The sequence below is a fragment of the Carcharodon carcharias genome, chromosome 17 (genome assembly GCF_017639515.1).
Source record: "Carcharodon carcharias isolate sCarCar2 chromosome 17, sCarCar2.pri, whole genome shotgun sequence".
NCBI classification, from domain to species: Eukaryota; Metazoa; Chordata; class Chondrichthyes; order Lamniformes; family Lamnidae; genus Carcharodon; species Carcharodon carcharias.
This window is the reverse complement of record NC_054483.1, coordinates 52,723,852-52,736,579: the sequence shown is the minus strand read 5'-3', so window position 1 is coordinate 52,736,579 and position 12,728 is coordinate 52,723,852. Positions and strand designations below refer to the sequence as shown.

The 12,728-nt window shown below is 44.5% G+C and overlaps 1 protein-coding gene across 1 annotated transcript in view; it reads right to left on the bottom strand.

The window, feature by feature from the left end:
• The window catches only part of ank3b (ankyrin 3b), a 754,597-nt gene that overhangs the window by 41,513 nt on the left and 700,356 nt on the right, over positions 1–12,728 (bottom strand). Inside the window, exons 35-36 of the mRNA XM_041209573.1 lie at positions 12,306–12,390; positions 2,052–2,126 (exon numbers count right to left, since the gene is read on the bottom strand). Of these exons, the coding sequence (XP_041065507.1) occupies positions 2,052–2,126; positions 12,306–12,390 (160 nt within the window). The remainder of the gene's footprint in view (positions 1–2,051; positions 2,127–12,305; positions 12,391–12,728) is intronic.

The window sequence follows — 12,728 nt, the reverse complement described above, 5'->3', positions numbered from 1 at the left end:
TATTGAATATTTGTGCTCCAGAGCCAGCTGTACCCCTAGCCAAGTTGTTCCAATGCAGCTACAACACCGGCATCTACCCAGCAATTTAGAAAATTGCCCAGGTATGTCCTGTCCAATCTGGCCAATTACTGTTTCATCAGCCTCCTCGTGATCATCAGCAAAGTGATGGATGGTGTCACTTGCAGCATTATCAAGCAGCATATACACAGCAATAACCTACTCACTGATGCTCAGTTTTGGTTTCACCAGGGGCACTCAGCTCCTGACCTCATTACAGCCAAACATTGATAGAAGAACTGAACTCAAGAGATAAGGTGAAAGTGACTGCCCTTGACATCAAGGCGGCATTTGACTTGAGTGTGACATCAAGGAGCCCTAGCAAAACTAGAGTCAATGGGGATTGGGGGAAATCTCTCCACTGGTTGGAGTCATACCTAGCACAAAGGAAGATGGTTGTGGTTGTTGGAGGTCAATCATATTAGTCGCAGGACATCATTACAGGAGTTCCTCAGGGTAGTGTTCTAGGCCCAACCATCTTCAGCTGCTTCATCAATGACCTTCCTTCCATAAGGTCAAAAGTGGGAATGTTCACTGATGATTGCACAATCAGTAACATTCACATCTCCTCAGATACTGAGGCAGTCCATGCCAATATGCAGAAAGACCTGCACAACATTCAGGATTGGGCTGATAAGTGGCAAGTAACATTCATGCCACGCAAGTGCCTGGCAATGCCCAACTCCAGCAAGAGAGAATCTAACCATTGCCCCATGACATTCAATGGCATTACCGTCACTCAATCCCCCACTATCAACATCCTGGGGGGTTAACATTGACCAGAAACTGATTTGGACTAGCCATATAAATACTGTGGCAGCAAGAGCAGGTCACAGGCTGGGAATTCTGTGACAAGTAACTCTCCTCCTGACTCCCCAAAGCCTGTCTACCATCTACAAGGCACAAGCCAGGAATTTAATGGAATACTCTCCACTGGCCTGGATGAGTGAAGCTCCAACAATACTCAATGACACCATCCAAGACAAAGCAGCCCACTTGATCAACATCGCATCCACCGCCTTCGACATTCACTCCCTCCACCACCGACGCACAGTAACAGCAGTGTGTACCATCTACAAGGTGCGCTGCAGAAACTCACCAAGGCTCCTTCAACAGCGTCTTCCAAACCTGCAACCTTTAAGGCCTAGAAGGTCAAGGACAGCAGGTGCATGGGAACACCTCCACCTGCAAGTTCCTCTCCAAGCCACTCCCCATCCTGATTTAGGACGATATCTTATATTCCTTCATTGTCGCTAGATCAATCTCCTAGAACTCCCTCCCTAACAACACTATGGGTGTACCTACACCACATGGACTGCTGTAGTTCAAGAAGGTGGCTCACACACCTTCTCAAGGGCAGTTAGGGATGGGCAACATCAATGCCATTGAAAGAATGAAAAAAAAACAATTTCTACTTATTTACTCTATAAAAACCCTTCATAATTTTGAATATCCCTATTAAATCTCCCTTTAACCACCTGTGCCCTGGGGAGAACAATTAATTTTCTAGTTTTGCCACAAAACTGGTGCCCTGCATCTCTAGTGCCATTCTAAGAATTCTCTGGGCACTCGCCAAGGGCATAGCATCTTCCTAATGAGCAGAACTGAATGCAATACTCCAGCTGGGGTCTATCCAATACATTTATAAAGGCTTAACATAACTACCTTGCTTTTGTACTCCATGGCCGGAATTTTACGGTCCCATTGTGACGGGGATGGGGCCGTAAAATGCGGCAAGCCATTGTAAGCTCCATTGACTTCAGTGGGAACGTAAAATCCCATTGCCGTAAAATTCCACCCCATCTCCCCATTTATAACGTCAATGCTCGCTTATTTTGTTAAAAAAAAGCCCAGCCACCTGCAACCACTCCAAATAGGAGTTGGACTTCCGTGAATCTATTATAATGGTTCCACATGTACTTTAGGACCCAACAGTTTAAGGGTACTTATTATTTTTCTTGAGGGTATAAAAAGATAATGGAACTGCATCTTACCGGTCCAGCTCAATCCGAGGTGATCTGCTACTATGGCTGTCCTTATATCTGTCCTTTCGCATGGGCTCTGAGGACCTGCGATTTCAAATACTGCATTAGACCAACATTCCACGTCACATACATCACATCCAAATTTTGGTCATAAAGCTACTCGTGCCCATATCAAATAAGACATGAATGTTCCCTAGTGACCTATACAAGCGTAAATCCTATCGCGGATCTGAGGTAAGGTCCAGATTCAGAAACGCTGAATGTACAAGATTATATAACATCACAGTGATCATATTGATAATGGATCTAAACATGCTGAAAACACCCAAGAACTTAGCTAATGCCGTGTAACTAGAGTTGATGAACAAACTATATGTTTTTTTTTAAATAAAAGCTCTGGAGGCACCAGTGGTTGCACCTTCTTAACTAACTTTAGGGCTGCAGAGTGGACATTGCCCCATGTTCTCTGCGTAAAATTGGCTGGCATGCTTTACTAAGTGAAGACTATTGGGATTATATTAGAGAAAAGGGGGGATACGAGACAACACAAACAACGACAATGACGACATGGTAGCTAAGGGTAAATCACGCCACAGGCAATCACAAATAATCATGCACTAAAGATCAACAAGTCGAAAATTTTACAAACTAGGCTTGATCTCCGCGATGCGAGCCACGTGAGGCCCAGAAACCTGACTGCTTTCCTCCCCACCAGTCCTTTTACTGTTCCTTGTCTCACTGTAGACCTTTTCAACCTTTGATTTTAAAGGCGCTGCCTCTGGTCTCAAATCTCTAGGAGACCGCGATGTAATGGAAGGTAGGCCGGCTTCTGATAAGGATGCATTTCTCGACGTGCTGTCTTCATCATCAGAGATCTCTGACTGCACTTTTTTCTCTTCATCGGCAAGTCGATCCACAAGTTTTAACGCCTCACCACTAATCCCTTTAAAATATTCAACCGAATGTTTACAGACCTCGCTCACTTGTCCCTTTCCTGCTCTTACTGGTTTAATGGTGGCAGTGCTAGATCTTACCTTAACTGGTAGTCTGGAATAAAACTGCTTCGACTTTACTTTTTCACCCTGTCCCTGCCCTAAGCTGCATTGTGAATTTGCCGTTGAAAGTGAATTAGTTTTGTCAATATTTTTAACGGGAAGTCTAGATTTTGTCTCAAAACATTTGGGTGGTTCTGCTTTCCCCTGTAACTGACTCTTCCTAGGCTGTTTCATCTTGCATGCTGATGCTGATTTCTGCTCTTTATGAGAAACCGATGATGAAGGCATGGACGTTTTAACCGGAAGTCTCGATTTGGGCTTTTTTACTGGTTCCGCGATTTGTTTATCTAGTATTACTCTTTCGCTTGTTGGGGTTGCCAATGAACCTGGATTTTTCTCATTTGTTTTGACAGCCGATTCAATTTGTGGTTTGACTTTAGACTGACTACTATTCTGACTGCAGTCAGTATCTAGCACTGGGGAATCAATTTTGTCATTACAATTACTTATTGGCAAATTGGCCCTTTCACTTTGTCTAATACATTCCTGACTCGTAGCTCTGGGCTCAGTTTCTAACACTGTATGTTCTGCAACCTGATAATCTAACAGCACAGCATCAGCTTTAACTTCGACCACCTCAGGTGCACTCGTATCTTTCTTCATCGTCATTGTAGAAGCAGAAATTCCCATTTTAATTGGCGTGCGTAATTTAGGATCAACTTTAGTAGCAACGGCCGATGAGGGTTTTTCCGCTGGGTTGTCACTGGATACCATTTCCAGGCCATCTCCACTAGCCTGGACTTTCTCATGCTCAACTTGTGGTGTCTCTACTGGCGCCTCAGATGTGTTGTCCCCTGACTGAGGCAGTGTTGTGACTACAAGTGTGTTTTTAACCCTTTCCCCCTTGTCCCCTGACTTCCCTTCAGCAGTATGCTCACCAATTTGGAAAAATTGGAGCCTTTCTTCAACAAAATCCCTCTTGCTCATGTCAATTGCACCACTGCGAGTCATCTCAAACATCTTCCCTTCATGAAATGGGAAGGGATTAGGCTCACTAGTTGGAGTGCTCTCATCTGTTGGGGTTCTGGCTGGGGTTGTATCTGGTGTTGTTGCTTGGGACCTGTCCTCTACTGCTAAGCCAAAGGCTTTTTGCTCATCCTCTCTCAACCTAGCTTCAAAGACTTCATCGTCTCCTCGGCCATTAGACCATGGATCAAAGTCAAGGCCTTTGGTGGCAACAGTTTTAAACGGGGTTGCAAATTCTTCCTCTAGTTTGTAACTAAAATATGTATCATTAAACCGAGTTCTGTCAGGATGCCTGCCTTCCAAAGTGAAGATCTCGGGTCCTGGTTTACCATCAGTTTGCCCTTCGCTTTTCTGTTCAGAAGTCTGAGCTTTAGACTGCAAGGGTGCTTCTTCTTCAGCGCCTACCTTTCCTTCTTCCTCAATTACTGCAAGTTTACCCTGGCTATAGGAACGATCCCCCTGCTTCAAAATCCCTTCAGTGACCCATACATCCATCTTGGTTTCTATTCCCTGATTCAAGGATTTGGAGTCCGTTTCAGTTAAGCCGTCATCTTCATCCTGCAGGTCATATCCATCGAGCGAATCAACTTCTGTGGCATCAGTGTCGTGGGAGAACTCCGCGGTCGTCGCTATGGAGCACTCGGTCACCGACTGGTCATTATTGCCATTTGGGATGGCGTCGTCTTCCGAGTTACTGTCCAAAACAAACTCGTCGTCGCCATCTTGGGGGTCATGGGCATTTTCTGGCTGCGCCATGGCTTTACATCTTGGCAAGCCAGCAGGGCTGTCGTCATGGAGCTTAAAGGTGTACTTTTTTAGCGGAGCGGGCTGAAAGATGGATTCATCGCTGCTCGAATCACTGTCATTGGCTCCGGGTGGGGTTGGGGAGGGTGGCTGGACCCTGATGACAGGCTCGGTCAAGAAGTGTTTGTCATGCTCTTCTTGCAAGTTGAGCTCGATCATGTCTAGCTCATCCTCAGCAGAGGCACAGTGTTCGCTTTTCCTTGCAGTGGGCGTCTCAGTGTCTAAAGTGTTGATGGGGGGGGGCGGAGGAAACTCGATGTAGGCCACACGGTTTTCTTTTGGTCGTTTGTCGTTTCCGTCTGCTTCACTAGGCTTCACCGGTCTCACTGCAAATCCACTCGCCTCTTTCACGGAGGCCACCTTGGCCGGCTCTTCCTCTTCCGACTCTTCAGAAACTTCTGGGATTGGACTAGGTTTTCCGTGCAAGGTTGGCAACTGGGAAGAAAGCTCATAGCTGATTTCCTCAGAACTGGGCGTTTCAGGCGTAAGAGGGCTTTTACCAGAACTTTCTATGAGTGATACTTGTTCCAAAGTGTCATCCTCTGGACTACCCTGGGGAGAAGAGGGCTGCTTGTGAGGTCTAACTGTATAAAAAGTGCCCCTTGTCTCCTGCACTGTCCTGCTCTCCTGACTGATCATTCTTTTGAAACTTCCTTGGTGTGGGCCTCCAGCTTCCTTTTCATACTGTTTGCCCATTTGAACAATACTAACGTACACAGGCAGAGTCTTTATCTCTTTAAATCCTTCAATGCTCGCTAACGGTGCTACTTTTTCCAAATACTCAACCGGACTCTGGTCAAAGAATTCACTCAACGATGCATCTTTAACAGGGCTAAACTCCAGAGAGTCAGGAGATTTGACTGGAGAGGTTTCTAGTTCTTCCCGATAACTGCCCATATCCAAATGATCTCCATGGCTGTTGGAATGACAGTCTCTGGAGCCATTAGTCTGAATGTTGGTCTCTGCTACTTCAAAGAGCTGCTTTCCTTTTCTGACCCGACTAAGGGTCATGTTGGACACACTGGTTATCAGCTCCGACTTGTGGGGTTTCACCTGATCACCATTGCATTCGTGCATCTTAGAAGCTAGTTTAGGTTTTTCCTCTGATATTCTGACTGGGATCTGTGACGAACTTGAACTCTCCTTTTTCACAGTTCTTACTCTCATCTGATCGCCGGCATGGTCACCATCTTCTCTACTAACTAGCTCTGTGTAAGCCGTTTTCTTGGATGGAGAGGTTAACAGTGCTTCTTGAATTTCTTTAACTGAGGGCCTATTATTTGACAGAAACTCCTTCTCCATTGCAGAAGGGCCAATTTTTTCTTGTATCTGTCCATTGACATTAAATTCTACATGAACAGCATTATTTTCCTTCAGGCTGTCATGTACGAGGACATGTGTAAGCTTGTCGCGATGTGATTTCTGATGGGAATTCCCACAGTTCTCCCAAGTCCTATAGACCTTTCTCTCTTTATCTGATTTTATTTGGGACTCAGGTTCTTTATTCAATGCTGCGGCATCTTTTTCAGATGGCCGGATGATGCCTTTTGTGCCAAATATCAACTGCTTTGGAGCAGTGGCCGCAAACTGGGAAATGTGTGCGGGCGGCATAACTTCTACCGTCTTCTGAAGCGCTGACGCCACCGGCTCTGTGCCGACATTCAAACCTCCAAGCCCACTTAAGTCTTTCAACTTACTGGTGTGCACTTCCTTTATCGCTGAGATAGCCCCTTCCGCAGCGTGCTCCAGCTTCTTCTGATTGATTTCTTTCAGAGAGAACTGGTAGACCGGCAGCTTGCTTTCATGCACTCTTGTAAGAGAGAGGTTGTGCTGCCCTTCTTGCAGGTTCTTTTCCAAAAAGCACATTCTTGCTTCGTCGTCAACTTGGCCACAAGAGTAAGGGTCAACGCACTTCCTGAACTTGCCGTCAACGTGATCGTCTTGTACACCTCGGTCATGTGGGTGGATGTATTGTGAGGATTCATTACTCTTCTGTGTTCCAACTGGCTCAGGTTTCGAATGTGGGGAACTGCTTCTCATTTGTTTGCAGCAATGGAATGCTGGTTGGGACAGATCTTCGCTTTGTTTTATTTTATCTTTCATGTCATCTGAAAAACTTGAGTATGTCCTTCGCGCAGAGCTCGGTCGCGAGTCGGCTGCCCTTTTCTCTTCGGCTCGTACAGAATACTTGCGGAAGCATGGGTCACTCTGCTTCTCCTGGCTCCAATCGTCACTCGGCATTATCTCAGTGAGTCGCAGCTTCTCGGGACTGCTGCTGGGGGAACTCAACCCCGAATGTGTTTGCATTCCTTCCCTTCTGTGCGGCTTCTTCTCTGGTGACTGCAGCTCGTCGTTTAATTTTTCCGTTTTATCTCGGAAAAACCGAGACACTTCGGTCAGCTTCTCTTCCGCTTCTTTCACCGTCCTGTCCACTCTGTCTTCATACATAAGCTTTTCCCTTCCACCTTCGAACCTGTCCTCACTGAAACGCATCCACAGAGCATGCTTTGGACTGCCAGACTCTGGTGGATAGTGCAGTACTGCAACCTTTTCGTAAGGATCATCCTGGCCTGTGGACTTACCCATGTTTTCAGGCACAATTTTGTGCAACTTAGCGAGCTCTTTCTCCTGCGCCGAATCATTCTTTCGTTTGTAATGGCTAATCGCCTGCGAGTCTGCACAGAAGACCTGAGGCTGCTCAGTGACTGATTCCTCAGTGTCTGAATGGGAAATGTCCATCTTTTCAGAAAGAAGCATTTTCTCGGCAAACCTGTACGACTCTCCTCTCAGCTCCGAGTATTCATCATCATGATACTCGACAGAGTGCTGTGTGAGAAGCTTCAATGTTTTGTATGAGTCATCGGAGATGAGCTGTGCAGAGCTGGGCCGGCTGTCATCGTCCTGGGAGACGGGAGTGTTCACCCTCGATGATTCCATGTAGGAGGGAAGGGAGTCTTCAGCCGTGAGCTCCTCTTCCTCTTGTTGTGCCTGCTCATCCTGACAGACATCAAACTTCTCTGGGGAAGCTTTGGTTTCTCTTACTTCACCATCTCCCAAAAAATCCTTCTGATAAACAAACAGCTCTTTCTCAGGGTGTTTTTTTGTCTCTCTTACGATGACTTCTGTTGGTTCCGTTTTATTTCCTTTTTCAATGTGAAACTCAATAATTCTTTCCACCTTTGGCTTCAAGTTGGAGTCTTTATCGAGAAACATTAATGGCGCCTCCCCAGTCTTGCTGCTTTCTGAAGAAACTGTGGACTTGTGCTCAAAAAGACCAACCAATTCTTTGGAAGGGTCACGACCTGACTGAAAAGCCTTCATTATATCACGGACAGACATAGTTTCTTCTATTCTTTCATTCGCATTGCCTTCAGTGCTGGGAGGTGAGTGATAAACCATTCTCGTGGTGGTTGTAATGTGTGTTTCTTCTTTCACATGCACTTCTTTGGCCTTCAAGCATTTACTGTCTTCGTCGTCCGACTGCATTTTAATTTGGAAAGCTTTCATCTTGTCCTTGATTGACCCAATTGGTTTTTCTTCTGCTTTTGGAAACATCTCTGGACTTGGCGATGGGGGCGATCCGTCAGTTTTGGACTCCTGTGTTTCATCCGGTGAAGGCTCGTAGCTTCTAATGACACGAACCACTTCAGTCCGTGTTTCTGTAATAACTGGAGGTATAGGAACATCGTGGAACAGAGGTTTAGGCCCAGTGCTCTCTGCACTCTGAGGAGCTGAAGGGGTCTTTTCACTCCTGGTCTCAAACCCACTATCTGACAGAGGACTCTTATCTGGATCATGCTGGGAAAAGTCATCGGGTGACTCCAAGATGGCTTCCGTCGCCATCATTGCATCTGCAAGTTTGCTCAACTCCTTTTCTGAAGCAGAAGGGCGCATTGGTGGGGGAGGCATCTTAAGTTTATGTTCTGGCAAAGGCATTGCTGGCTTATGAGGTCTTTTGGAGAACATTTTCTCTTCGCCTTCCTTTTTAGCATCAGTTTGGCGGTATTTATTGTCACCCATCTTTCCCAAAGAATCAATTCCGAGATCATTTGTCAAATAGTCAACAACTCTTGCCAAACTGAAGTCCTTTTCACCTCCATTATTGGCTTTCATGTGTACATAAGTGCCAAATTCCTCACTGGCCCTTTGCTTCGCTTCTTCAATATCATCATAATCAAATGTAACCCATTCGCCTTCACTCGAAAGATCCCCGTTTGTCTGAGCTCCTTTGACACCATGTTTATTCTCTGTCAACCCATCCTTCTGCAGGATCTCACTGACTTTTACTAAGTCTTCTTTAACCTTTTCCACAAGCTTAAAAGGTTCTTCACTTTCATCTTCGCTTTTCCCTCCTTTTGCAGACACTTCCGAGGGGAATGCTTTATCGCTCGCAGAGTCTGTTTGCAGGATGGCTGTCATCTTCATCAAGTCTTCCTTCATCTCAGCAACATCTTTCAAAATTTCCTGACTTGAGGACAGAGAGGAGGTGGAAGATAGTTTCAGTGCCGAAGGAGCAAGAAACAAGGATGATTTCAGCGGAGATAGTGTTCGGGTAAATTGAGACTGAGATTGCGTGCGTGATTCCATAGTCAAGGATTTTATTGGTGATAACAACGCAGCAGCTGACTTGGTTAATGGCACAGTCTCTGGGAGTCTTTTCAGTTGTGGTTCTGATAACACATTTACAACAGAATACACTGGTACAGTTATAGTCGAAGACGTCACAGAGGTGGTTGTCACAGATGAAGACCTCAGTGAGGAATACAAGGAGCCTGCAGGGGGCAATCTGATTGTTTGAAAAGCAGGAGCAGTTGTAGGCGCTAAGGATTTAAGAGGGGTAAACGTGACAGTACTGGTGGCGGTGTGGGCTTTCTCCGCTACGTCGTGCACAGCTGTGATGGATTTGGCGGCCAGCAGAGCGGCTGACGCTTTCTCGGGTGAGGATCCAGTTGTTTGGCTGCAGAAAAAAGCCGCTGCCGAGGGATACTTGATTGGTGATATCGTTCCATTAGCAGCTGTCTGACCATTCGACAACACGGCTGATTTATAAGGTGAAAACGATGCAGGTGACAGGCCTTGGGCTGCATCAACGATAGACTTCACAGGAGAGGATCCGGAGGACGACATTGATTTCAAGGAAGAGGACAGCACAGTGGGCGCGGTTGTAATTATGGACTTGAATGGCAAAGTGGATGAGTACATGTTAACTGTAGCTTTAGGGGAAGCTGGTGGGGTCATGGTTATAGAGGATCTCTCCAAAAGCAATCCTGCCATTGTTGCAGGGGGCAGCCGTGAGGAAAACAATGAAGATGTTAGTCCCTTTACAGAGGACGATTCAGGCATGACTGATGCTTTCACTGGTGAAGAATTCAAAGCAGAGGAGGGTTTAACAGAATATTGAGTCTGTGTCACTACAGTTTTTATAGGTGACGGTGAGGGCTTAAATGATCTAATTGGAGACGCTAAATCGCTCATGGATCTTACTGAGGAGGTTGTGGAAGCTCCTAAGGTTGATTTGATAGGTGAAGAAGAAGAGACAGACCAAACTGACTTTAATGGGGAGGCTGTAGGAGTGTTGGATGTTGAACTCGACAGAGACGTAATTCCAGATTTCGCTTGTCCAGCTACTGAAATGGGGGCAGCGGCCCAGGACTGAAAGGGCCTTGTGGAAAAGACCGGCTTGTATGAGTACGGTGCGGGGAGAGACCTGGTGGTTCCTGTACTTCGTTCAATGATTTCTTAAACGTTTCAGAAACAAAATCCAAATAAATAATAAAAAAATAAAAGAAAATCAACGAGAAAAATTAAAGAAACGGAGAGACCAGAGAAAAAAAATTTGGTCAGTGAATAGGTTAAACAGTTAGAAGAAAAAGTACAAAATGTTTAAAAAATACAGTGATAAATTCAGTGAGAAAATTGATTGAACAATTTGATCCAGAAAGAATGTTCGCATTTGTTTCTTTTTAATTGGCACAAAAGTTATCAGGCCAGAAACCAAACTAAGCAGCAAAGAAAAACAATGCAAAAACAACGTGAAAAGACAAAAATAGGGTCGAGAATTAGGGATGAAAAGACAAATAAAACACAAACGTGAAACAAATGATGAGAATTACAAAAGGAGATTTAAAGCTACACTAGCATTGCACCCCTATTCACTTCCTTTCGTTAGCTAAATCGTGCTGTCAATCTATATCCACTAGCGTTAGAATTTGGAACATTGAATTATTTTGTTCCATTAACATCAATAAAGAAACCCCTTTTCCTTATTAGGCAAATTAATGTCCGAAGAAAAATAAGTTAAGACCAATTAGTCTTATGTTCTCAGTAGTAACAGTGGAGCAACAGTTAACGCTGCCAACACCTTTATCTAACGTGGGTCAAGCTGGCACAGTGTCAATCTATCAGACAGTGGCATCGAGACCTCCTTCTACACAAGTACAATTTAAATTGTACTCTGTATTTCAAACTAACAGTTTGAAAATGATGAAATGTTTCACTACCAATTCACAGTGTCAGCCTGTCTTGTGTGTGAGTGCACTCGTCACTGGTAGAGTTCCAGTCTCACCCCAGAAGCTTGAGAACAAAATTGAGGTGGACACTCCAATGCAGTACTGTGGGATGCTGCACAGTTGGACACGACATTAAACTGAGGTGGTGTCTGCCCTCTCAAGTGGGTGTAAAAGATCCCATGGCATCATTTCAAAGAAGAAATGGAATGAGTCCTGGCCAGTAGTTATCCCTCAATCAACATCACTAAAAACAGATTATCAGGTCTTTCTCTCATTGCCGTTTGCACAATATTGCTGTATTCAAGTCGGCTGCTGCATTTCCTACATAGCAATATTAACTACACTTCAAAAGTACTTCATTGGTTATAATACACTTTGGGACATCCTGAGGTTGTGAAAGGTGCTATATAAATGCAAGTCTTCTTTCTTTCAATACCTCTAACATGCTTGCTAAAAATAGTTTGCGCTTCAGGCAACATCCTATAATCAACAGTTCCTTGAAATTTGTGATGGGTGTCTGGAGATGTGGTGTCTTTAGTGTTTCTGTATTAAACAGCAACCCGCCCTGGGCAAGCACGGTCTTTCACTTTTTTGGGGTTACTGCTCAAGAAACTAAACTTCAGACATATAATATATAAGCGTGCATCGCAATCAGCATGGAATCAACTTTAATTCAAGCAGCAAATTATATATATAATAAATATATATATATATTAAAAAAATGAAATGAGATGGGAAAAGTAATTTGGGTGGAAGTTTGCAAATCAAAGTTGGATCTTGCTTTCCAGATATACATTTGGACAGGCAACAATGGTAAAATATAGAACAAATTTAGTTATTCATGTGCTTTATTTCAAAATTAAGAGGTCATAAACAAATGTCAAAAAATACAAACATTATTGATGGAGCTTAAAGGAAAATAGACTCACTCATTCCAGGTTCAGCAAGATAGCTGTAGCGCTTACGTAATGCCATGGATGCAAAAGATTGACGACGGTCTGAAGCTCTCTCGATCTGGAAGAAAGAAGATGTGGAGCCATTTTGATTCCAAATTGAAGTATCTTCATTCCATTTCACAGTTGAGACTCTACAACTATGCCTCTTCTCTACACAGAATTTTGTGACATTAAATGCCAATTGAAGCAATATGTTGCTGCTTGACATCCTGATTGAGCAGTCAATTCATCCCCCGCTTTTCAGTCTGCACAATATACCTCTAGGATGTTCTTAGAAATGAAGTTATATATTTTCCCAGTAATTGTTTTCTGCTTCACAACATCTCCACTAATTCCTCTTTAAGGTGTTGTGTTGTTGCTGCCCTCTTCTCAAAGGACAGGATGGCACAGTGCATG